The 26,610-nt window shown below is 45.8% G+C and overlaps 1 protein-coding gene across 2 annotated transcripts in view; it reads left to right on the top strand.

Annotated features, from left to right (window-relative positions):
* CIST1 (colon, intestine and stomach enriched 1) overlaps nucleotides 1–25,943 on the top strand; it is a 97,742-nt gene extending 71,799 nt beyond the window's left edge. For both annotated transcript variants that reach the window (XM_077476330.1, XM_077476329.1), the window contains 3 exons: nucleotides 17,351–17,368; nucleotides 17,464–17,618; nucleotides 25,818–25,943. In XM_077476330.1, the coding sequence (XP_077332456.1) occupies nucleotides 17,351–17,368; nucleotides 17,464–17,618; nucleotides 25,818–25,865 (221 nt within the window). In that variant the 3' untranslated portion in view covers nucleotides 25,866–25,943. The remainder of the gene's footprint in view (nucleotides 1–17,350; nucleotides 17,369–17,463; nucleotides 17,619–25,817) is intronic.
* The last annotated feature ends 667 nt before the right edge of the window (nucleotides 25,944–26,610 follow it).

The raw sequence follows: 26,610 nt of genomic DNA on the forward strand, positions 1-26,610 counted from the left end.
TGGTATACATGCTCTAGCCGCATTTACTAGGTGACGTAGGATGGATTTCTTGTATCTTTTAGCGGACATGGTATTAACGTGCAGTAGGAAGAAAGCCGGGTCATTGGGGACATTGTATTCCGTAAACTTTTGAATAACGGTCCTGACCGTGGACCAAAAATGAGACAACTTCGAACATGACCAAAATATATGTAACAACGTGCCCTGCTCTTGTCCACATCTCCAACAAAGCGCAGAGACGCTCGGATAGAAGGAGTGTAGAGCCTGAGGGGTTAAGTACCATCTCGTTAGGAGTTTGTAGTTAGTTTCCTGTATGTTCGTGCAGATGGTAGACTTTAGGGCCAATGTTAGAATACTTTGAGTCTGGCTCGGAGTAAATTTACAGTTCAGTTCCCCCTCCCATTTTGTCAGGAAGGTCAAATGAGCGTCGTCCACGGGTGTGATAAGAAGGTTGTACATTGTGGACAGCGTTCGCGGAAGCACCCCGGTACCAGAGCAGTATTCCTCAAAGTCGGTCAACGATTTGTCAAATCGCAGGGGGTTCTGGAGAGCCCTAAGAAAGTGTCTAAGTTGGACCGCGGTCCAAAAGGCTAGTTTATAGGGTCCCGATGTGTTACAGAGCGTCTCTATGGACGGCCAGTCCCCATGCGCCCGGAAGTGTCGTGCTTGTGTGCACTGTCTACTGGACATGGCCTGCAAAAGTTGGGTGTCTAGCCCTGGAGAGAATTGCGGGTTCCCTATAATAGGATATAGCGGAGAAGTAGGTGTGGACAGTGACTCTTTTGAGTATAGCTGTGATCCCACCCGGAGGGTCGTCCCCATCAGGGGATGTCTCTTCATGTGGGCTGGGAGATGTTTATAACACCAGGCAGCTCCCCGTAGTGGCACCTGCGTCTGGGCCTGTTCCAGACGTATCCACAGCTTCAGATCTTGGTGTCGGCACCAGTCTATAATTCTACCAAGATGAACCGCTTGATAGTATTTTTTGACATCCGGAACGGCGAGGCCGCCATAGAGTTTGGGCATGGAGAGTAAATTCCGGGCTAGTCTCGGTTTTCTATGTGCCCAAATAAAGCCGGCGAACAGAGCATGTACCTGTCTAAAAAACATCGTAGGGACCGAAATAGGAAGTGCTTGCAGCAAATATAAAAATTTGGGCAAGATGCACATCTTAAGAAGATTACACCTGCCAAACCAGGAGTGAAGGCCTATACTCCAGGATTCTAATAGGGTCCTGGTTCTGGCCAGCAGGGGAGGGAAGTTAAGTTTAAAAACATGATTTAGATTTGCAGGGATAAAGGTCCCTAGGTATGACAGAGCCGTGGATGTCCATTTAAAATTAAAGTTGGAACGGAGCCCCCGTATGGTCGCTTGCGGCAGTGCTACCCCCATGGCCTCCGATTTAGTGTAGTTAATTTTTAGATTGGAGATCTGCCCGTATTCCTCGAATTCCCTGAGGAGATTTGGTAGGGATATCCCTGGATTGGAGAGGGAAAACAGCAGGTCGTCCGCATATGCAGAGACCTTGAACTGGGCATCACCCGCGACAATGCCGCGGATATCGGGGTTATTCCTAACTTTACATAAAAAGGGTTCTAAGGAGAGGGCAAAAAGGAGGGGTGACAATGGGCAGCCCTGCCTGGTTCCATTTGTAATTGGCAAGGGTTCCGACAGGATCCCATTCACCTTAATTTGTGCCGTTGGGGCAGCATATAATTGGGCTATCCACCTAGTCATTTTCTCACCTAAGCCTATATGGCGGAGGACAGTGAACATATACTCCCAGTTAACCCTATCAAAGGCTTTTTCTGCGTCTGTATTTAAGAAAACGGAAGGGGTCTGAGTCTGGTTCGCGATGTGGATCAAGTTCAATACTTTAGTTGTGCTGTCTCTGGCCTCCCTAGTAGGGATGAACCCCACCTGATCTAAATGGACTAGGGATTGTAAGTGTCCGGTCAATCGGGTTGCTAATATTTTGGTGAATAATTTAAGGTCAGTGTTCAACAACGAGATCGGTCTGTAGCTACTACAGGCCATGGGGTCCTTGCCCTCCTTAGGAATGACCGCGATATGGGCTCGAGTGGTATCGGTGGCGAAGGTGGCTGTGTTCCCTATGTCATTAAAAAAGGTCACCATATGGGAGCTAAGGGTGGGGAATAGGGTCTTATAATACGGGAGAGTAAAGCCATCCGGTCCAGGAGCCCTCCCGGGTTTAGCCGTATTAAGTGCCAACTCTAACTCTTCCGAAGTTATTGGGGCTTCCAACTCGGCTACGCCGTCAGGTGATAATGTAGGGATCTGGCTGGAAGCTACATACGCCTCCATCAGAGGTCGTCCTCCCGGTGGGGGTGGTAGGTTGTAGAGGGTATGGTAGAAGGTTTTGAATTCATCCGCTATCCGATGCGGGAGGCCGACATTCACATTCGCCGCCGACCTAATTTGGGGGACATAGGTCCGTGTCTTAATGTCCTTGACCGCCCGCGCCAGAATACGTCCGCACTTATTTCCGGATTCATAGGCTACCAATCTGCATTTTTGTAACGCTGCCTTGGCTTTGTAGCCAAGGAGGTCATTAACCTGGCTCCTAAGAGAGGAAAGTTCAGCCTCCACGGATGGATCCAGGGAGGCTTTGTGTTGCAGCTCCAAAACCTGGAGTTTGGCCAGGAGCGAGTCCAATTGTTTCCCGGTCGCCTTCTTAATGCGCGAACCGTGTTTAATCAGGACACCTCGAATAACTGTTTTGTGTGCTTCCCATACCGCCCCCGGAGAGGAGTCAGCCGTTGTGTTTGTCTGAAAATAGAAAGTAAGTTCCCTATTCACCTCGTCCAGTATCTCCGGTTTCTGTAACAAACTTTCATTAAGACGCCAGAAGCGTGCCCTCCGGGATAAATCGGCGGACAGCTTGTAGGTCAATATAGTGGGGGCATGGTCCGACCATGTCCTTTGACCTATAGAGGAGGCCTGAACCGCATGCAGTTGTCTATGGGGTATTAGAAAAAAATCTATTCTCGTGTATATTCTATGGGGAGGGGAATAGAACGTATAGTCCCGTTCACCCGGGTGTTGTAAGCGCCAGATATCTACCAGTTGTGACTCATGGAGACACTTGGTGATACGTTTACGGGCACTAATAGGGAAGGAGGACGAACCCGCCGAAGTGTCCACGTGAGGGGCCAGAGGCACGTTCCAGTCCCCCCCCAGTAGCAGTTGGCCCTCCTGAAAGTCAGTCAATTTAGTCAAAACACGTCGCACAAACGCGTCCTGGCCTTCGTTTGGGGCATAGACATTCGCTAGCGTCAACCGCACATCTCCCACTAGACCTTTAAGAAAGACATAACGCCCTTCCGGGTCTATCCTAGAATCCGTAAGAGTCCAGGGCACTTTACAGGAGATGAGGATGGAGGCTCCCCGGGATTTCGTTTTATTAGTGGAATGGTATGACAAAGGAAAGAATCTGTTCTTAAGAACTGGCAACCTATCCTCTTTAAAGTGAGTTTCCTGGATATAGGCGATATCAACTTTTGCTCTTTTCAAGTCGTGCATCAACATACGGCGTTTCTCTGGAGTGTTAAGACCTTTCGCATTCAAGGAGTATAGAGTTAGGCTGTCCATCCTCAACCAGAGAGGGAGAGAAAAAAAAAAAAATAAAAGAAAAAAAAAGAAAAAAGGGGGGGGGGGGGGAAGGAGTTGGAAGGGAAGGTCTGAACAACGGGGGAAAAGGGAAGGTTAGAAACTAAAGACAAGCAAGATGCTTGTTTGGCAAGTCTCTACCAGAAAAGGCAGAGAGCGTGCCGGCCTAAGTGGGGAAGCGACCTGGAACAGCCAAGGAGGGGAGCCACCGCCTCCCCCCGACCTCCCGGAGCCCGTGGAGATGTATGGGCATGAGCCGCCAGTATCCGCAGGCCCCCCCCATCCCATCCCCCCGACCCCAAAACGGGGTGGCAGGGGGGAGGAGGGAGGGCAAACGGCAGGAGCCGCCCACTCCGCCCCAGAAACAGCCAACCATGCTCCCCCATCCCAGGGGTCACTCAGCCGAGACCAACCGGGTCTATGTCATCAGAAAACCTGGAGGACCACGGCAAATTTCCCACCTCTAGCCCCACAGTGAAAAATCCCCCGTTCCAGCAACCGAGAATTCCCCTCTCGGTCTCTCAGCAGGCACGGGGGGGGAATAATTTGCAGCGGCGTGGCAGGTACCAGGCGCAACGCACCCGCATCTGCACTTACCACCCCGCTCAGTTGGGCTTACAGCCTGGCGACCAATCCCCCCCAGTCATATATAGAGCAGTATCCGGTACATTCAGGGTTATAAATATGCGGAATCAGAACCCAACAGAGATCTATAAAAAACAGAGGCAAAACATAGAGGAAAACAATATAACATTAGGCATGTAACAGTAACAATCAGTTAACCAGGGGAACGCCCCAGCCAAAACATCCCCGTCCCCCACCAGCCGGGGGGGGGGCAGTCATCCCACCCGGAAGGAGGAGGGGGACCAAAAATGGCCCCCCCACCACCCCAGGAGGGCCGCCCCCCCCCCAAAGGCAAGAGAGGGGGAACCCGCACCCCCGGCACCCCGCATGAACAGTCACAAAGTCGGGGCAACCCCCATAGTACATCAGCAGGTCCAGCATCCGGAATGTCACCTCAGTTGGACGCAGCCCGGCAGTCCCTCCAAGGCGCCGGAGGCAGTGAGGGGGAACATCCCACGGTCAGGGGGGGGGGCCCACAAGGCAATCCACAGAGCACAGGGGGAGAGGGACTCCCCCCCAGGGGCCCAGGTCCTCCAGGGAGGCGGGGCGGTGGGCGGATGGGGCAGGGGCGATCCACGGCACCCCGCCCTCTCGTGACGGGTAGCTACCCGTAGACAGTGGTATCACCCGGCCATCTAAGAAAAAATGTTGAGAAAAGTCTGGAGCCAGCCCCCACCCCCCCCCCCCCAGCAGTCATACATAGTCAGGACTCCAATGCATCCATGCCGGTATAAATGAAACCATCTGTGGGAAACGTAGACTGGGCTCAAGGGGGACCGAGCACTATCCCGGCAAGGCTAACACCCGTAGCGAGGGTCCGGTCCGCAACCTAGAGGGAGAATCCCTCACAACTCACGTGTCCCCTCCGGAGTAGCCGCCCGTGACCTCCGGCGCTGCCTCTGAAATCTCGGCTGGATGCCTCCCCGCGCAGGGTGCGAGCCTGAATGCCCCCCCAATGGAGGCAGAAACGCCAGCCAGTTCTGCACTCTAATGGGCTCAATGTCCAGAAAGGTGAATAAAGCCGGCAGGTCCCGCGGCGTCCGGAGATGAAACGACCGTTGAGCCCTCCGGAATATAACAGACAGCGGATATCCCCAGCGGTAGGTAGCACCTCTCCGGCGGGCCGCTTCTAGCACCGGGCGGAGCACGGCTCTCCTCTGTAGAGTGGCTCTAGAAACATCAGGTAGAACCTTGACCGTTGCGCCGTCAAAATCCGTCTCCCCCGCCTCCCATGCTCTGCGAATAATCAATTCCTTATGCGAGTAGTGATGGAGGCGGCAAATGACATCTCTCGGTCTGCTGGGATCCTGTGACTTCGGACCTAGCGCACGGTGAATCCGATCGAATTCCAGGGTCGGGGGTAGGGGATCACCCGGGAGCGTGCGGAAGATAGCAGTGGCAGAGGCCGCGAGGTCCTCCGGTCCGGTCGCTTCTGGAAGACCACGCAGACGGAGGTTGTTCCGCCTGCTCCTGTCCTCCATCTCTTCCTGGTGCAGCTGGAGCATCGTCGCGGCGTCGATATGGGCATCTTGCAGGCGTTCCAGCGCGCTGACTCTGGTCTCTAGGTCTGCTGCAGTGGCCTCCCCCGCCGCCAGCCTAACAGTCACTGAGCCCAGTTCCTCTCGCACCTCCTGCATGTCCTTGCGGTGCTGTGTCTCAAGGCGGCCGATGAGGGACTCTATGTCAGTCTTTGTGGGGAGAGCCCTGAGAAGCGCCCACATCTTGGCCATACCCTCGGGCTCCAGGGAGCCCGCCCGCGGGGCTCCCGATCCCGATTGCAAGGCAGGGGGGATATCAGTAAAAGAATCCGACTCCACGGAGGCCGCTGGAGATGCCGGCTGACTCCGCCGATCAGCCCCGCCCACTCCACGCGGGTCCGCCATTGTAGGTGCAGCGGGGGGGGGTCTGGGATCGCCAGAAATTGGTCAAGGGAGCCTCCAGAGTCCCGCAGTCTCACCTGTCCGATCTTCCCCCCCGTTCTCCGCTTCTTAGCTGGCATGCCGTGATCAAAGTCAGTAGTTTAGAGCATGGTAGGCTCCGGTGTTCAGGAGGAGGACGGGAGCTCGAGGCAAAAGCGTCCTCACTCAGCCATGTCCAGGCCACGCCCCCCTGTGAGTTTTTTTAATCTTAACTTAATTTTGAAATAAAGTACACAGTGAGCACTATGTTGGCCTAGTTGTGTTTCATATTTCTATGCACATCATGAGGATGTTCGTATTGAAGCCTGTGGTCTAAGAGGGGAATCAGGAAGGATAGCATAATGTGTTTTTTACCCTTTGTGGGAAACAAGCCTGTGAGACCTCAAATAATGCAGGGGCTCATTTAATGAAGGTGGGCAGACAATTGTGACACAAGGTGGAGATCGTTACACTTTTATGAAGTGTATTTGTTTAAGAGCAGCTGCTGGATGGTTCATGTGGGGAGTCAGCTTGTCATTTCTGAATGATTATGTTTCAACACTGATTTAAGTGGAGAAATCATGTCACTGTTGACACTTTAAAGTATTTTTTTTTTGCATCTAAATTTTCTATAAATGGGTATTATATTTATTAATGACCCACATGTATTATTTTTATATGCACATCTGATTCTGGTGGTTGCAAATTGCACTGTATATATTTTATGTGTTAATTTTATGTGATAGTTGTGCCAATAATTAGATAGCGCTGCACTGATTATTGTTTAAAGGTTATTAATAGGAATGGAAACACCATTACAGTGCAGGCCTGCCATCTTCCTACTTGTTTACATAATTGTACAGACTGGGTTTAATTTATGTGGGTAGCAAGATTCTCTACAGCTGCATCCATAAGTATTGGAACCCCTCCACTTTTTCCAGAAGAATCCCACTATTCCTTTAAATAAGTTGAAACTGATTAGTACCTTTAGTATTTGCAAAGCTGTGCATACGCAGGCAGCAATTTTATACATGGTCTTGCCTCTTTCCTTCAGCTTCTATGTGCCCTCTGGGAACTTTGATATGAGATTTGTTGACCACCTTATTCTTTGGCTTGAGGCACTTCATGATCGTCTGTCATTGGGACTTGCTGTGCCTGTTTGTGTGATATGCTTCTATCTCACCCACTTTCTCACTATCGCACCTTAAATGCAGACATATACATTATATTCCCTTGCTGGGTCACCTTGGCTATACTTATATTCTGCCTTGTTCTGGCTATTTTTGGGAGCTATGCACTTATTGGCTTTTTGAAATACCTGCATACTATCCACCATTTTTGTATACCTTTTACTTGGGCCCATAAACTAACAGGCCAGTATCTCTTGAGCCCCTTGTGTCTGCTGGGTGTTTTTGGGGGCCCCGGGTGTCAGAAATTGGCTGGTCTTTATCGGGGAATAGTTGCAGGTACTCCCCCACCCCCTTCTGAGTAACTGCTTTTCTTCGCTCCCTACCCACCTCTGAGCACTGTCCCTTTGTTCTACCCCCTACCAACCTCAGAGCACCATCCCTTGGTTCCACCCCCTACCCACCTCCCAGTATAACCCCTTTTTGAAAATACAGAACGAAGTATCATTTTATGGTGCTACATAATTTTTATGGAGTTGTTAATGATAACAAGGAAAGCAGTAAAAGATTCCCTGCATCCAGCAGCAAAAGACCCCCACAAACAATAGATCCCCCCAGCAACAACAGAGCTCCCACCAAAAACAATACCTCCTTCAGCAAAATAAATTCACCTCAGAACCCTCCCAGCAACAATAGATCCCCACCAGCAACAATAGTTCCCCTGCAATTATAGATCCCCTCCAGAGATAACAGATCCCCCAGCAGCCAGCAATAGACCCTCCAGCACCTCTCAGCACCCCTTGCTATTATGCCCCTTTCACACTGGGGCGGTGCGGGCGTTGGCGGTAAAGCGGCACTATTTTTAGCGGCGCTTTACCGTCGTTTTAGCAGTGGTATGCGGCCGCTAGCAGGGTGGTTTTAACCCCTGCTAGCAGCCGAAAAAGAGTTAAAACCACCCGCAAAACACCGCTGCAGCGGCGCTTTGCTGGCGGTATAGCTGCGCCGCCCCATTGATTTCAATGGGTAGGAGCGGTTTAGGAGTGGTTAATACACCGCTCCTTCACCGCTCCAAAGATGTGGCTAGCAGGACGTTTTTCACAGTCCTGCTAGCGCACCGCTCCAGTGTGAAAGGCCTCCGGCTTTCACACTGGAGTGAAAGGGGCCGTTTTTTTCAGGCGCTATTTTTAGCGCTGTAACGCCTGAAAACTGCCCCAGTGTGAAAGGGGCCTAACATACATTCAGTGCCAGAACTGCATTACCCCCGTATTACCGCTGGAAAAAAAGCCCTGGTCTTTGCTAACAATATTAACCCATCTTAGTTGAAATAGTTCCCTGAAGAAGACTATTCAAGTTGAAACGCGTTGTGGTCTACTTTGCTATATCAATTTTTTGACTGATGGGGTTTATTATGATACCTGCTACAGGAATCTCTATGCACATGGATATAAAACATTTTAACATAGTGTTTAGATTTTAAATGATTGCACAATAAACTTTTTTTGGATTTTTTAATATAACTTTGTCTCATGGTGCCTACAAAGTCCCATCCATAGTACAATTTTCTCTGTCATTTCATTTGAGGATGTGGTACCATCTAGTTGGCATGGAGGGTCACTGACACAATTTATTCTTGCCTCTTTCCTGTCATCCTTATATGCAGAGTGTGTGTTGTTTTATTGCATTTTTGATAGACTTTATGGTGATGACTTGACTTGGTGTATTTGAGGAGCTTTGCCATAATAACAGAATACAAAAAGAAAACAATTGTTGAAACTTGCAATCATCATTCTTTTTTTCCACAGAGCAGACAAATTTGCTTTTGCTTTATACCTTAGCTGACTCTTGTTAATAATAAGACAAATTAAAGTGACGTGGACATAATTATTGGCACCCCTTAGAAGTTGTTTTTGGATTTTGGTGATCTTCCAAGAAGACTATTTACTGTAATTAGTAGGTGATTTCACAAATTAGTCAATTAGCCCACTTTAGTGAAGAAACACCACCATGAAACACCACCACAATGAATATTGAAAAAAATAAATAAATAAATAAAAGCAGAGAGATGTTTGAGGAGAAAAGGAAGAAAGTAATAGAAAGGTATGTTAAAGGTAAAGCTTACAAATCTATCTCTAAAGGACTCCTGTGATCACAATTGCCAAGTTATTCAAGAAGTTTGTGCAGTCATTTTTTCACCGAAAGGCAACTTGATACGCTGCATCGTAATCCACTGTGGTGGACAGATTTCAATAAACTGTCATTTTGACAATTAAGAAAAAAAAAGTAAACAAGCTGATCACAGCACATTACATTGTCCTGCACATAGTGCACACCAGTGGCTGTGTGGTGTGTGGTTCTGGTATGAATAATCCCTTCATTTGAATGGTGGAAAAAAGAATCAAGGAAAACTTCAAAAGAGATCATGGGTGACCTCCAAGATTAAAGGACAATATCAAAACATCGCATGCGTCATTGTCGGAATAATTATGCCCTTCATGGTAGAAGGCCCAAATTCTGAAAGCTAGACACAGAAAAGCTAGACTGTTTTGTAAAATGCACGTTGACAAGCCACGGCCTTTCTCTGAGAATGTCCTTTGGAAAGATTAAACAAAAAAGAGAATTTTGGGTAAATCACACCGGCTCTATATTCACAAAAGAAAAAACAATGCTTCTAAAGAACCATCCCTTTTGTGAAACATAGAGGAGGCTCCACAATGTTACAGGGTTGCATTGCTGCTTCTGGTTCCAAGTGCTTTGAATCTGTGATGGACACTATAGAACCAGAGGATTACCGAGGCATTCTGCAGCAAAACAAAGTGGGGCTGGGTTCACACTACTGCGAATTGGATGCGGCTTCTGCACATCCAATTTGCAATAACAGGAGATTTTGACCAGCTCTCTGTGGAGCCGGTTCACAAAACTCCTTTTAGGCTCCGGTGCAAATTTGCATGCTTTTGAACAGAGGCGGCTCTCTAATTAGGCAAATTAGGCGATCGCCTTAGGCCTCGCAACTCATAGGGGCCCCGCGATCGCCTAATTTGCCTGACCTGTGCGTGTGAGTGGCAGGGAATATATCCCGTCAGTGTCCCCAAACTAGCGGGACGAGCGAGCGGGATGAGCGAGGCTCAGCAAGCAACTACTGAACACGGTGACAACGCTGCTAGTGCTATGTGACCAGCGGCACGCTCTCTGCCTCAGGCTCTGCACTCTCCAGCGCCCCCTCTCTCAGTGTCCTCGAGGCTCCAGCGCTGCCTGAGGACAGATTATAGAGGCGGAGCTGGCGGCCTCTACTGAACCCAAGAGGGATGGATGAATGCACGGGCATGCAGGAGTTCCTTTTGTCGGGTGTGGAGGGAGGTGAGCTGGCAGGTTTATGGGAGCACTTGTGACTTGTATGCAGGGACTAGAGATGGATGAGGGAGGGGGCGGTGAGAGCTGTGTCTGCAGCACAGGAGGCCAGTCCTGGTGCTGTGCTGCTAACTTCAGTTGCTCTATGCATGCCACTGCAAAGTGGTCTCTACAGTGCTGGAGCAATAAATTAGGGCTCAGTCACACCATATACCAGTTTTATACCATTTGCACCTCTCCCATGTCATACAACCCACATACTAACCCCCCATACACTCTGCACCCCTCTCATGTACATACTACCCCCACATACACTCTGCGCCCCTCTCATATACATACTACCCCCCCATACACTCTGCACCCCTCTCATATACATACTACCCCCCATACACTCTGCACCCCTCTCATATACATACTACCCCCCCCCCCATACACTCTGTATCCCTCTCATATACAGTCTCCCCCCCCATACACTCTGCACCCCTCTCATATACATACTACCCCCCCATACACTCTGTATCCCTCTCATATACAGTCCCCCCCATACACTCTGCACCCCTCTCATATACAGTCCCCCCCATACACTCTGCACCCCTCTCATATACATACTACCCCCCATACACTCTGCACCCCTCTCATATACAGTCCCCCCATACACTCTGCACCCCTCTCATATACAGTCCCCCCCATACACTCTGCACCCCTCTCATATACATACTACCCCCATACACTCTGCACCCCTCTCATATACATACTACCCCCCATACACTCTGTATCCCTCTCATATACATACTACCCCCCATACACTCTGCACCCCTCTCATATACATACTACCCCCCCATACACTCTGCACCCCTCTCATATACATACTACCCCCCATACACTCTTCACCCCTCTCATACATACTACCCCCCACATACACTCTGCACTCCTCTCATGTACATACTACTCCCCCCACATACACTCTGCACTCCTCTCATGTAGATACCACCCCCCCACATAAACTCTGCACTCCTCTCATGTACATACTACCCCCCACATACACTCTGTACCCCTCTCTTGTACATACTACCCCCACATACTCTACACTCCTCTCATGTACATACTACTCCCCCCACATACACTCTGCACTCTCATGTACATACTATCCCCCACATACACTCTGTACTCCTCTCATGTACATACTACTCCCCCCCACATACACTCTACGCTCTTCTCATGTACATACAACTCCCCCCCACATACACTCTGCACTCTCGTGTACATACTACCCCCCAAATACACTCTGCACTCCTCTCATTTACACACTACTCCCCCCACATACACTCTGCACTCTCATGTACATAATACCCCCCACATACATTCCACGCACCCCCCTCATGTACATACTACCCCCCACATACACTCTGCACCCCTCTCATGTACATACTACCCCCCACATACACTCTACGCTCCTCTCAAGTACATACTACTCCCCCCACATACACTCTGCACTCTCATGTACATACTTACCCCCCACATACACTCTGCACGCCTCTCATGTACATACTACCCCCCACTTACACTCCTCTCATGTACATACTACCCCCCCACATACACTCTGCACTCTCATGTACATACTACCCCCCACATACGCTCTGCACTCCTCATGTACATACTACTCCCCCCACATACACTCTGCACTCTCATGTACATAATACCCCCACATACACTCTGCGCCCCTCTCATATACAGTCCCCCCCATACACTCTGCACCCCTCTCATATACATACTACCCCCCATACACTCTGCGCCCCTCTCATATACATACTACCCCCCCATACACTCTGCACCCCTCTCATATACATACTACCCCCAATACACTCTACACCCCTCTCATATACATACTACCCCCATACACTCTGTATCCCTCTCATATACATACTACCCCCCATTCACTCTGCACCCCTCTCATATACATATTACCCCCATACACTCTGTATCCCTCTCATATACATACTACCCCCATACACTCTGTATCCCTCTCATATACATACTACCCCCCATACACTCTTCACCCCTCTTATAAATATACTACCCCCCATACACTCTGCACCCCTCTCATACATACTACCCCCCACATACACTCTGCACTCCTCTCATGTACATACTACTCCCCCCACATACACTCTACGCTCTTCTCATGTACATACAACTCCGCCCCACATACACTCTGCACTCTCGTGTACATACTACCCCCCAATACGCTCTGCACTCCTCTTTTGTACACACTACTCCCCCCACATACACTCTGCACTCTCATGTACATAATACCCCCCACATACACTCTGCACTCCTCTCATGTACATACCACCCCCCACATACACTTTGCACTCCTCTCATGTACATGCCACCCCCCACATAGACTCTGCACTCCTCTCATGTACATATTACCCTCTGTCATACCCTCCATTTTCCTCTGCTACACATGTTTACCACCATTGTACAGTGCCATCATAATAGCATCATGGACAAAGTAATGCCCTGGGGCCCCTACCAGGAAGATGGTGACCTGTGGCATACACAGAGCACCGCAGAAAACAGTGAGTGAGGCTAAATTATGCTACATATTGGGCATGACTTTGGTCTGATTAGAAATTTTTGTCTAATTTTATTTATTTTTCTTAGAATTTTTTTAAAACCCAAAATTTTGTTTTTTGGTGAGTTTTTTGGTTTCTTTGGCGAGATATCAGGAGTCTAAACAGACCCCTGAAGTCTCACTTTTGACACAGAGAAAGGGACTGAGGACAGATATTTCCCAGTCCTTTTCTCTGTAGCCTCAGCTTCACTGCAAATGAATGAACAGGAGACAAAGTCTTCTATTAATTCATAAACCGAAGCAGAGAAAACACAGCTTACTATGCTTCAGTTATGAATGAACACGGTGAGTGATCAGTACCGATTACTCACTGTGTTCATTTAGAAAAGTAAGGGCTGGTAAATTACATATTTACCAGCCCCTTTTTCTGAAGATCCCCCAGTCAGGGGAGAGAAGAGGAGGGAAGCCAGCAGAGCTGTGGGGGGGAGGGGGGCGCACACAGTTATTATGTTATTGCTTTAATTATTTTTCCCATTATGGGAGTGAGTGGGGTCTCATGTCTGAGTTTTGCCTAAGGCCTCACAAAGCCTAGAGCCGCCTCTGCTTTTGAATGATTAAGACAATTATTGTCTTAGTGGTGATCGCTGCACAATAAGATCATGCATTTTGTAGATGAAAAATGTGATTGTAGGTTGATTCAAGGATGCTTTGATAAAACAATTTACTACTTTATCAATAAGCTGTGTTTTTATCATATGGTCCAAAAATACAGACTGGTGTCTCATTTGCATTTCTCCCTAAACCATCAATCCATTAATATCTCAGGCATGGCATTCTATTACCACCAATGGGTCGGTCCAGCCTTTCTCCCTTCTCCCAATGTGTTTATTTAAAGTGGAAGTAAACCCTATCGTTTTCAGTCAAGGAAGCTGCCATCTTGGCTTCTAATGATTCTTCAACTGCCATAATACTGCACATGTGATCAGTTATGAAACCAGCCATTGGATAGTTTGAAAGTTTGGTTGAGAGCACAACCAATATGAAAGTTAGCATTTCCGGCATGCCGGCAATGTAAGTGTTTTTTGAAACTGGGTTTACTCTCGCTTTAAACTGAACCAAGCATAACAGGGACTCTTTAAAGTGGAACTCCAGTCAAATTCTAACTAAGCCTAAACCTACTCCCACCCCATTCTTACTACCTTGTAAAAGAAAACATATCTCTATTTACCTATTCTGAGAGCGCTTCGGTCCCAGTGCTGGAGTCAGTGTAGAGGAGGGACAACCAACAATGGATGTCCCATAGTAATTCTATGGATGACGTCCTCGCCCAGACTCCGCAGCCATTGTCGCTGCCTCTACTCTACACTGAAGCTGGCTCTGGGACCTGATCATGCTATAGCATAGCATAGCAATCTTTTCTTTTACAGGGTAGATAGAATAGTTTTAATTAGAATGGGGGTGGGTGTAGGTTTAGGCTTAGTTAGAATTCGACTGGAATTACACTTTAACCACTAGCCGACCAGCGCACCACAATGTATCTCAGCACGGCTGGGCAAATGGGTGTACAGGCATGTCCCCTTTAAATCACTACATTGTGGGCATGCGTGCCCGATGCGTGCTCCATGACCATGGGTCCCAGGGACTCGATGTCAGCCGGGGGCCCACGATCGTGTCATGGAGCGCAAGAACAGAGAGATGCCTTTGTGAACAAGGCATTTCCCCGTTCTGCCTTGTGACATGACAGGGATCTACTGCTCCCTCTCATTGGGAGCAGTGATTGCTGTCATATCAGTGGAAGCCCATCCCCCCCCACAGTTAGAACACCTCCCTAGGACACACTTAACCCCTTGACCACCCCCTAGTGTTCAACCCCTTCCCTGCCATTTTGATTTATGCATTTTTATAGCACTGATCGCTGTATAAATTACAGTGGTCTCAAAATGGTGTCAAAAGGGTCCAATGTGTCCGCCATAATGACGTAGTCGTGATAAAAATTGCAGATCGCCGCCATTACTAATAAAACTAATAAATACTAATAAAAATTATAATAAAAATGCTATAAATCTAGCCCCTATTTTGTAGACGCTATAACTTTTGCGCAAACCAATCAATATATGCTTATTGCGATTTTTATTTACCAAAAATATGTAGAAGAATACATATCGGTCTAAATTGAGAAAAAAAATGTTTTTTTAATATTTTTTTGGGCGTATTTATTATAGCAAAAAGTTAAAAATATTGCTTTTTTTTTCTAAATTGTCACTCTTTTTATGTTTATAGCGCAAAAAAAAAAAAAAAAAAAAATGCAGAGGTGATCAAATACCACCAAAAGAAAGCTCTATTTGTGGGGAAAAAAGGATGTAAATTTTGTTTGGGTGCAACGTCGCCCGTCTGCACAATTGTCAGTTAAAGTGCCGTATCGCAAAAAGTGCTCTGGTTAGAAAGCGGATAAATCCTTCTGGGGCTGAAGTGGTTAATGGACACAACTCTTTGCTACTCAGTTGTCAAAATGACCGGACTATGACCAATCTTACATAATAAGGTTGATTTACTAAAGGTTTATAAGCTGTTTACTTTGCAAGGGGATTTGCCCCAGAGCTTAGTAAATGTAGTGATATTTCACGTTGAAAAAAAAATACCCAATCACGTGCAAGTTAAATAAAAAAATAAAAATAAAAAAACAGCATTTCTTTTTCTAACACATGATTGGAGAGCAGAGCTCCACCCTATTCACTAAGCTCTGGAGATAATTCCCTTGCAGGCAGGCAACTGCACTTATAAAAAAAATGGTCTATTTGCATTTAGTAAATTAGCCGCCCTGTCTTCAAACATGCCAAGTAGTTCAGTCCTTCCTGAATTACAACTACAGCTTTGGTCTTCTTGACATGTAAAACATAAATCTTTAATCAATTTTTAATCAATTGGAAATATAATGTTAAAGAAAAACGTTCATACGTAACCCCTTCCCACCAACAGTATGCATATATGTGGCCTTCCCTGGGGCTGCATATATGTGTATCGTTCTTTGTGCTGGAAGCACGCCGCACAGAGCGCTCTCATGACAGAGACTGTGGTTTCACCGAAAACCCCGGGTCCCATACTAACGATCAGGACCAAGAGCCTCTGTTTGGCTATCACGGTGATCAGTCACTGGCAGCCCCTGTGTTTTCTCTCTCTCTCTCGCTCTGAATAGAGGGAAGAGATCCAGTACATTGTATCTCTCTCTCCTTTCAGAGAGAAAAACAAACAATACTGTGCGTAAACAACAAAACAAAAACCAAAAAACTTTAGATCAAGGTTTGATCTAGGTCAGTGCCAGGGTTAATGTTTGGGTCAAGGTCAGAGGGTACATACAACAACCAACATACACATATGTGGTATCGATATGTGATCATAGCAGAAATGTACATCTAAATAAAAAATTTTTAAAAAATGTCTTACTATTTTGGGCCAGATTTCCTTTGATAATAAAAAAAAATAATAAATAAATAAATAAATAAATAAGGAGATATCCATTACCATTTACCACCAAATAAAAGCCCAATTTGTACTGAATAAAAAAAAGGTATTCACCTGGATGCACAAAGTAGTTGATATGTACGGTTTTACTAACACATGTCAAAGTTGCAAAATTATGCTTAGGCATTAACATTTGTTTCACCCTTAGATGCGAAGGGGTTAAAAATATGCTGAACACCCTTCGAAATATAAACAAACAAGGACGGCTATGTAGTAAAATAATAGACAATTATTAATTATGGTTAATGGTAAATTAAGGCAGAATGCAGCAGCTTTGGATCTACCCGATCTCTTAGAAAGACACTGATTATGATTACATTGATCAAAGAGAAGCCACCCTATTTGCAGTGTTTTTCTGGTATGGCACCAACTAACTACAGGTTGTAGTAGTGCCCCTGGACATTCAAAGGGTCCTACGCTCCTTCTTAGGTTGCTTTGTTGGTAGTCCAAATTTCTTCAGTGCATTTTTCAAGCTTAAATATTGTAGTGTGTCTTTGCTGACACTAGGTGGCAGCAATGTAGTACAAAATAATATAAGCAAAACTAAAAATGTCTTTTTTTTTTTCTTTATATTTTTCTTTTTTTTTACCAAAGTACTAATATATCTGCTTTTATTTATTTATTCCTAGGGACATCCATCCCAGCAGGTATGATTTTTAAATTCTAAAATATGCATGCTATTTGTTGGTTATGTGGTTCTGATCAAATATATGGAAATAATATACTTTTTTTATAATTACAGGTATTCCAGCAAACAGAGGCCTGTCAGATAATCCCGGCCTAATAGCTGTACTTTGTATATTTTTTTCGATCCTTGCCATTGTTATTTTTGTGTCTGCTGTGAAGTTCTTCCGGAAACCTGGGCCAGGATTCGAAAAACTGGATGAGGTTCCTATGGTAAGGAGACAAACTGTAAATAATAATTGCAAGTATTTTGCACAGTATGGAGAGGGATTAGAGCCCCTGTCAGTTTTTATTGCTGTCTGTGCCCCTGTTTAGGAGATTCAACCTCTCTATTTGTCCTGTTTACTATTATCATTGAAAGTGAAAGTATAAAAAGAAAACCCACACATTTTGGGTTGTCCCTAGGGTTGCCACCTTTTCTTCAAGTCAAACCCGAACAGTTTTGTGGCGCACAGAAATTTCTTTTTTATAGTATAAGCTATACATATATTTTGCTACTAAATAACATTTCTAATCATATGTATATAAGTTAATAACAAAAGTCATCTTTTACATCAGAGTCCACAGAGTTCCCCTTTTACCTCTGAACTCTGGGGACTCTGACATAAGGGATGCTCTGTGAACCCTGATTTATGGGGGAACACTGAGTACTCTGATGTACAGAGAGGACTCTGCTGTAAGGGGAAACACTGGTGTAAAGGGTAACTCTGATGTAAGGGGTGCTCTGAGAACCCTGATTTGACTTAGTGTACTCTCTCTGAGGAAGGAGAGGGAAGGGGGGAGACTTCATTCAGAGACAGGGATGGATGGTGAGCTCACTCACCCCTTGGCAGTCTGCACCTCTCATTCAGATGGATCTGAGGCTGCTGGACTTCAAATTTCCAGCCTCAACTTTCCTTTTCTGAGGCACAGCGCCGGGGATTGGAGTGTGGGCAGACACAGAGGGGTAGGGATGGGGGGAAGAGGTGCAGATCAAGCCCTCTCTCTTCTCCCGTTTGTATGTGTTGGTGGGGGGGTGGAGGGTATGGTTTGTTAGTGGTGGCTTTGGGCAGTGTGAAAGACAGTGTAACAGACACTCTCAGCAGTAAAAACTGCAGCCAGAAACCCTGCTGGGAAACCATAGTCCAGTCTAAATAATGTGTCCGGGTTTCAGACAGTCTGAAACCTGGACGCATGATTCCAAACCCGAACTGTCCGGGTGAATCCTGGACAGGTGGCAACCCTAGTTGTCCCCAGAAAAGTAATAGATGGGAAATCCAATAGAGACACTAGTTCTGGTGAGCTGGGGGTCCCCCAAAAAAAGCCTTTCATTTGCAGAGATATCCTCTCGCTTCCTGTTTGGCTATGGGACAGGAAGTGAAGGGAAATCTCTGCAATGGAATAGAGATGATGAAAAAAAAAAATCTGACAGAAGTTGTTACCCTCCCTTACCCTATCCAAAATGAAAAACAAAAGCTTTGCTTATAGTACTACTTTTAGACCCCTTTCACACCACACTGCATCTTGCGTCGGCAGTAAAACGCCGCTATTTTTAGCAGCGTTTTACCGCCGGATTTGCGGCGGATTTGCGGTGCATTTCGGCCGCTAGCGGGGCGCTTTTACCCCCCGCTAGCGGCCGCGAAAGGGTTAAAACCGCCGGCAATACGCAGCAATAGCGGCGTTTTGCCGGCGGCATTACAGCGCTGCCCCATTGATTTCAATGGGCAGCAGCGGTGGAGGAGCGGTAAACACACCGCTCCTTCACCGCTCCAAAGAAGCTGCTGGCAGGACTTTTTTCTGACGTCCTGCCAGCGCACCGCTGTAGTGTGAAAGCCCTCGGGGCTTTCACACTACACACAATGGTGCAGCTTCTTTAGGGCGTTTTGCAGGCGCTATTTCTAATGCTATAGCGCCTGCAAAACGCCCTGGTGTGAAAGGGGTCTAAGGCATAGAATGCATTAAGATTAAAAAAAACACTTCTGCCTTTAGAACCACTTTAAACCCATATCTCTAGGTAGTTGGGTCCCCTCGTAGCTCAGAAAGCCACAGTTTCGTCACTGCTCTTTATTGCAATTTATGGCTATGGGTTCATTCACACGGGCATATGCGTTTTCTGTGCACAGAACATAGGTTTTTCCTAGAGAGGGATCCTGCATAAAATATATACCAAAAGTACCCATGTTTATGACTCATTCTCATGGGCGCTCACAGGCTCTGAGTGTGGGTGCATGCACCCGTCCACACATTACTATCAAACATGGCTGTGCTTGTAACTCTGTACAGCTGATGTGCTCCTGTTCCTTTTCTATAGGCTGCTTGCATGTAGCTCAATGGTGAAGGAAAAAGTAAACAAATGGCTCTGGCCGCTGCACAGGGCTGAAGCCATTCCTCCCAACTTTTTGAGATGGGAATGAGGGACACCTATCAGCAAAAGTATGCAGGCATAGGACACACCCCTTGCCACGCCCCCTTAAAGGAGAAATGTACAAAAAAACAAGATTGGTTAAACCCACAAGTGCTTTTTTTTACCACTACTATTCCTTTATATTGGCTTTTGGAATTTACAAATGCAGCAATTTATAAATCAGATAAAAGGTTTAGAGCTGGAAAACACTTTTTGATAGATAAAAAGTGCATTTTATATACATCTATATAGATCAGACCAAAATGAGGGACAAACAAAGAGGGACATTGCTCCAAATCAGGGACAGTTAGAAGCTATGGCTGAGCACCCATGCGGATAAGCCCTTAGACCTTACATGCTTTAAAACGCTTTTACACGTGTAAAAACTGCAAATATGTACGGTCCCTGACGCAGCTGTGTCCTACGTTTTTACACACTGCTAAACAAAGCTGACATTTTCATTTTTAAATGCAGCTGTGTGTATGGCGCTATTGGTTCCTGTAGTGTTGCGTATAGATTCACTTGTGCGCATTTAAATTTCTCCTTTTAGACATCCATGTGGCTGGGCCCTAAAGCAGGACTCCAGGCAAACAGCTAAATATGCCATTAAAATACACAAACATTGAACTGATCTGACAAAGGATTTCTAATTCTGTCCAACCACCTATAGAATCCTATATGCACTGCTTTATCAAAAGCACAGTCAAAGTGAAAGCATTTTCTTTGAAAGTATACAGTTGGTGTTATGTCCCCAACACACTGATAAGTAATCTGCTCTCTCTGTTATCTCATCCTCTCAGCAAATTCCCTGATAGCACATATGCATTCAGCAGAACTTGATTTGCCAACAGTGCCTCCCCCCCTCACCCCCCCTTCCTGTCTGAGTGATAATATGTAAGGGCCGGTTCACACAGCGAGCCGCGGCGAGGCGTCTCCGACTTACCTCGCCGCGACTTGCTGGGAGCTCAGCGGCGACTTGCAGAGGACTTCTGCATAGAAGTCAATGCAAGTCGCCCCCGAAGTCGCCCCGAAGTAGTACAGGAACCTTTTTTCTGAGTCGGAGCGACTCGAGTCGCTCCTCTCAGAACGGTTCCATAGTACTGAATGGGGGCGACTTGCGGGAGCGAGGCGAGGCGAGCCGTGTCGCCTCGCCTCGCGTCGCAGTGTGAACCGGCCCTAAGGGGCAAGGGATAACCAAGGCTGAGATAAAACAGATACTTACACTAGGTGTAAGTAAAAATACTTATATTTTTAAAGAAATATGCAGCCACAATCAATGGTGCTATTTACATTTATCTGGTGCTCAGCTTTAAAAAGGAAGCATGGCCAAAGCTTTTTTTCTCCTGTTAACCTGACACAGCTAATAGCGGGCTATCAGCTGAAAGGACCCCAACAATATTGTCAGGATCCACCTGGCTGCCTTTTTGACAGATGGTTCCACCTTTCGGCACACAGCTGTGCCCGCCCCCTCCTCTGCTCAGTGACATACCTCCCAACTTTTTGGGATGGAAATGAGGGACACCTATTAGCAAAAGGTTTGTAGGCTTAAAGGGGTTGTAATGCTTCGTGTTTTTTTTCACCTTAATGCATCCTATGCATTAACCTCCCTGGCGGTATGATTCAGTCTGGAATAAGGTGCTGAAAGCGGTACAATTATTTTGCATGGAAATCTGGCGTTTTATTTTGTAGTCCTGTAATTCTTAGGAATAACGCTCTTAAATCTGTTCAAACCAAAGTCTAGCAGACATCCCGGGTATGATAAAGTTTATAATATAATAAAGAATAATAAAAAATATTCAATAATGTAATCAAATCCTAAAACACTGAAAAAGGGACACTTTTTGGTTGCTATGGACAATCTCCAAATTTCAGGCAGAAAAAAACAGTATTTATAATATAAAAGTGCATGCAGGGCATTGCACAGACCACTAGGGACAAAGGGGTGTGTATTTTTTAATACAGCACTGTAATCTGTAAGATTACAGTGCTGTGTGTGTTTTGTGTACTTTTACTTTTTTGAATTTGCCGCCGTTCTCCGCTCCCGTGCGTCGTAACGTCGCAGGGAACGGAGCTCGGCGGCATTCGTCACTGTGAATCGAGCGCAGGACGGCTCGATCACACAGCGCGGCGGACATCGCTGGATCCAGGGGACAAGGTGAGTAACTCTCCCTGTGTCCTCCCCTGCATCGAGCGAAGCGATCCCGAGTCTGGCTCGGGGTTACCGCTCCTGTAATTAAAATCTCAACCCGAGCCAGACTCGGGATTACCGCTAGGGGGGTTAAGGTGAAAAAACACCTTCCAGTCACCTCCCCCCCCCCCCCCCCCGCGAGCCCCCGTTTTACTTACTTGAGACCCAAATCTCCTTGGGCGCGATCCCACGTTGCTTTGATCGAGTTCTAGTCGGCTCTTCATCGGATGATTGATAGCAGCGCAGCCATTGGCTCCTGCTTCTGTCAATCAAATCAATGACGCGGCGCGCCGGGGCGGGACAGGTCATAGACTTGCCAGAGCACGCCCACAAAGTAAACCCCTTGGGAGAGAGCTTCCCAGGGGGGGGGTTAGCTCTTGTGGGGAGGAGCCGAGAGAGCTGCCGTGGGACCCCAGATGAGGACGTTCGGGGCCATTGTGCAAAACGAACTGCACAGTGAAGGTAAGTATGACATGTTTGTTTAAAAAAATAAATAAATGAACCCATAGTATCCATTTAAGGCACATCCCTTGACACGCCCCTTTAAAGAAAGCAAAAGTATGCAGGCATAGGACACACCCCTTGCCATGCCCCCTTAAAGGAGAAATGTACAAAAAAATAAGATTAGTTAAACCCACAAGCAGTGATGGGGCAAGGTCTTATAGAGCCCAGGGTGAACATGCCAAACTGCACCCCCCCCCCCCCCACAAGATGTATTAGTATTATGTGGCAACAAAAATCCTCCTGAACAAAAAACTGAGCACTAATCCTTTTCACTCCCCCAAGCATAATTTTCCCTCCTCCCAGTACAAATCATTCCCCCTGCTGAAATCTCCCCTCCCAGCCCAAATCTTTGCCCCCCATCTGCCAAACCCCCCAGCACAAATGCCCCCCCAAAACAAAAATCACCCCTCCTAGCAAAAATTCTCTACCCCTAAAAATTCCAAATTTTTCCTCCCAGTACACATCTTCCCCCCCCCCTTTGGAAATTCACCCCAGCACAAATCCCCCCAAATCCTCCCTCTAAGCACAATTCTTCTTCTCTCATTCCCCTTCCCAACACAAAGCCCCCTAAATTGACACTTTTAGCATGCCCCCACAAATTCCCCTTCCTAGGACAATACTTACCCGCTGCCACCCTTCAAGTTACCTCTTCCAACAAAAATCCCCTCCCCCCCAATCTCCTTGTGGTGCCCCCACTCACCTCACATGATACCACAGTGCCCAGGGCAGCCGTCCCTTCTGCCCACCCCTTGTCCCGGCCCTGCCCACAAGGACTTTTTTTTACCACTACTATTCATTTATATTGGCTTTTGAAATTTACAAATGCAGCAATTTAGAAATCGGATGAAAGGTTTAGTGCTGGGAAACACTTTTTAAAGGTTAAATAGTGCATTTTATATAGATCAGACCAAAAGGAGGGACAAATGAGGAGGAAAGAGGGACATTGCTCCAAATCAGGGACATTTGGGAGCTATGTAGTGATCCAGTGAGCGCTGGAGGAGAAGAGCAGAGAGAAGCAACTAACAGTGACTCAGCTCTGAGCAGTCTGAGAACTGAGTGATAAGAGGTCACGTGATCACACAGTTCTCTGTCTTAGAGCCAACATAGGACAAATGCAGCATGAAAGTATGAATGTTTTTTTTTTCAGAACTCCGTAAGTTAAAGTATAACTAAAGTCAAACTTTTTTTTTAGTTTTGATAGAGTGGAGATGGATTAGAACCAATGTCAGTTTTTATTGCTGCCCGAGTCCCTGTTTGGGAGATTCACTGTTTTACAAGTAAAAGAAAATCCCAAATTTTGGGTTGTCACCAGAAATGTAATAGAGGGAAAATCTTCCAATGGGGATGCTAGTTCTGGTGACCTGGGGGTCCCCAAGGAATTAGGTTAATTTGCAAGGAAATCTTATAACCCTCCCTTACTAAAATAAAATTAAAAAGTTTCTCTTATAGTTCTACTTTAATAAGACCCGATTTAAACCTGTAACAAATAGAAAAACCATCAGTTCTGACTTTGCTGGCTGGACATTTATTCCAGGTCAGTGATTCAGAATGTGTGGAAATTAGAGGGTCCTAATGACAGCCTGGAAACTTGTAAGGCATCCCAAAATTCTAATTGCTTCTGGTCTTTTTTATCTCTAGTCTGGTTATGAACATTATTTTGTTTGAAAAAGGTACTTTTCCGTAGAAAACTTGAAAGACTTTGAAAAGCATTACCAACACAGATAATCAGCTGTCACCAGCCTGTACCCATATACATACTGTACGTGCTTAGCTTTATGTGTCAGGAGATAGGTGCTTGTATTTTTTGATGAAGAGCTCCAACGCGTAGAAAGAGTTGGTTTCTTCACACTAACCCTGTGTGTATCCCTAATATTAGACCTCGCATTATCCCTCTTTGGAACAATAATGCTAATGCCCTGTACACACGGTCAGACTTTCCGACGACAAAATCCGTCTGATTTTTTCTGATGGATTTTGGCCCAAACTTGTCTTGCATACACACGGTCGCACAAAGTTGTCGGAAAATCAGATCGTTCAGAATGTGGTGACGTAGAACACGTACGACGGGACCATTAACGGCCAGTAGCCAATAGCTTTCATCTCGTAATTTATTCTGAGCATGCGTGGCACTTTGGCCGTCGGAATTGTCTACACACAATCGGAATTTAAACGTTAGGATTTTGTTGGGGAGAAATTTTAGATCCAGCTCTCAAACTTTGTGTGTTGTAAATTTTCGACGGAAAAAGTCTGCTGAAGCCCACACATGATCGGATTTTCCAACAACACGATCCGATCGCACATTTTCCATCGGAAACTCCAACCGTGTGTACAGGGCATTACACTAGCCTTCTCCTTAACCCTAACACTAGTTTTTCATGCAACCTTAACCCTTAGGCCTCATGCACACTGGACATTTTTGGAATGTTTTTACAGCTACTGTTTTTGGCTTCAGATGTTTTTTTCTACAGTCAATAAACTCCCCATCATGTTATCCTATGTGTCCATGCACACACAGGGGGTTATTTACAAAAGGCAAATCCACTTTGCACTGCAAGTGCATTTGAAAGTGTACTGAAAGTGCACTTGGAAGTGCAGTCGCTCTAAATCTAAGGGGTCGATCGGAAGTGAGTGGAAGCTCTGCTGATTTTATCATCCAATCATGTGCAAGCTAAATTGCTGTTTTTTATTTTCCTTGCATGTCCCCCTCGGATCTACAGCGACTGCACTTCCAAGTGCACTTTCAGTGCAAAGTGGATTTTCCTTTAGTAAATAACCCCCATAGGCTGTTATCAGCAGTTAAGTTTGGGGGTTCTCCTCTCAGAACCCCCAAACTAGTGGGTTCTGAGAGGAGTTTTTCAGCTGTAAAAAGGTTCTAACGACTAAAAACGCCAATAAACACTCACCAGTGTTTTATAATGTTTTTGATCCCATTGTAAAAAAAAAATGCTGTAAAAAGCTAAAAAAAAAAAAACACTATTGCAAAAACCCTGAAAAACATTGAAAAACTCACTGCAAAGCTACTGGCGTTTTTATAATGTCCAGTGTGCATGAGGCTTTCTCTATCAGTAACCATAGCTGTATTGACAACACTAACCCCCCAACCCCCCCCCCCCCCCCTGCAACCCCAGCCCTAAATCTCCCTAATGTGAATTTAAACCTCAGCTTACATTCTTCTTCTGTTCTGGTATCCTGTTTGCCAAAGACCTTTCCGTTTTGTGCTGAAAAATACCAGTGCCAAAGTCCCCGTATCAGAATCTGCTGCAACAACATAATGTATGTGTGTTATTTATGTACTGTAATTAAATTTTTTAATTAAATTCTTCTATATTTTCTACAGAATGGCATTAACGAAGAAGCTCCTTTTGCACGTTATCCTCCGAAATAGTGCATCAAATGTAAAGCATGCTAAAGTTTTTCCTGTAAAGTATGTAGATTAAATTCACAACTGTTTTTGGTAACAAAATGATGATTTTGTTTTTTGTTTTTGTTTTAGCTAGTAGCTATTGAAGCTGCTGATTAATGCTTTTATTATATTGTACATTACATTTACAGATAATAATCAATAAGAATTCTGTTTTTATTTATTTTCATCTGTAATTTAATAAATTTACAGAGAGACAAAATTGTCATGTCTTCTAACTAACATAAGCACGTATCTGAGTATCTGAGTATATGTGGTAAGGCTGTAGCAATGAAAATGATATTTTAGCCATATTTCACAGTTCTGAATGCTAACAACTGAAGTTGAAGATTGATGGCCTATGTTGCTCACAGGTAAAAGTACAATATGGAGCTTTTTTGGTGTATTTTAATTATATTGAAATATTATGCGGACCCTATTTCTTTGCCCTGTGTCTTTAAAATCTCAAAAAATCTACAAAATACATAAATATAAGGAGAAGCACGCAAATGATTTTTGTATGTTTTTACACTTTGTGGTGAGGATGACATTTTTTTCTATCACAGTATGCGTGATCCTGGTCACTAAAACAATAACACAATAAGGCCTCATGCACACTGGATGTTTTTGGATGCTTTTACAGCAGCTGTTTTTGGTATAATTTATGAACCATGCACCTGGCTCTAATCCTACAAAACCCCTGACTTTGTGCAAGTGTAAGAATTGATGC

The sequence above is a fragment of the Lithobates pipiens genome, unplaced genomic scaffold (genome assembly GCF_037356315.1).
Source record: "Lithobates pipiens isolate NorthernLeopardFrog02 unplaced genomic scaffold, aLitPip1_a1.2 Scaffold_13, whole genome shotgun sequence".
In the NCBI taxonomy this organism is placed as follows: Eukaryota; Metazoa; Chordata; class Amphibia; order Anura; family Ranidae; genus Lithobates; species Lithobates pipiens.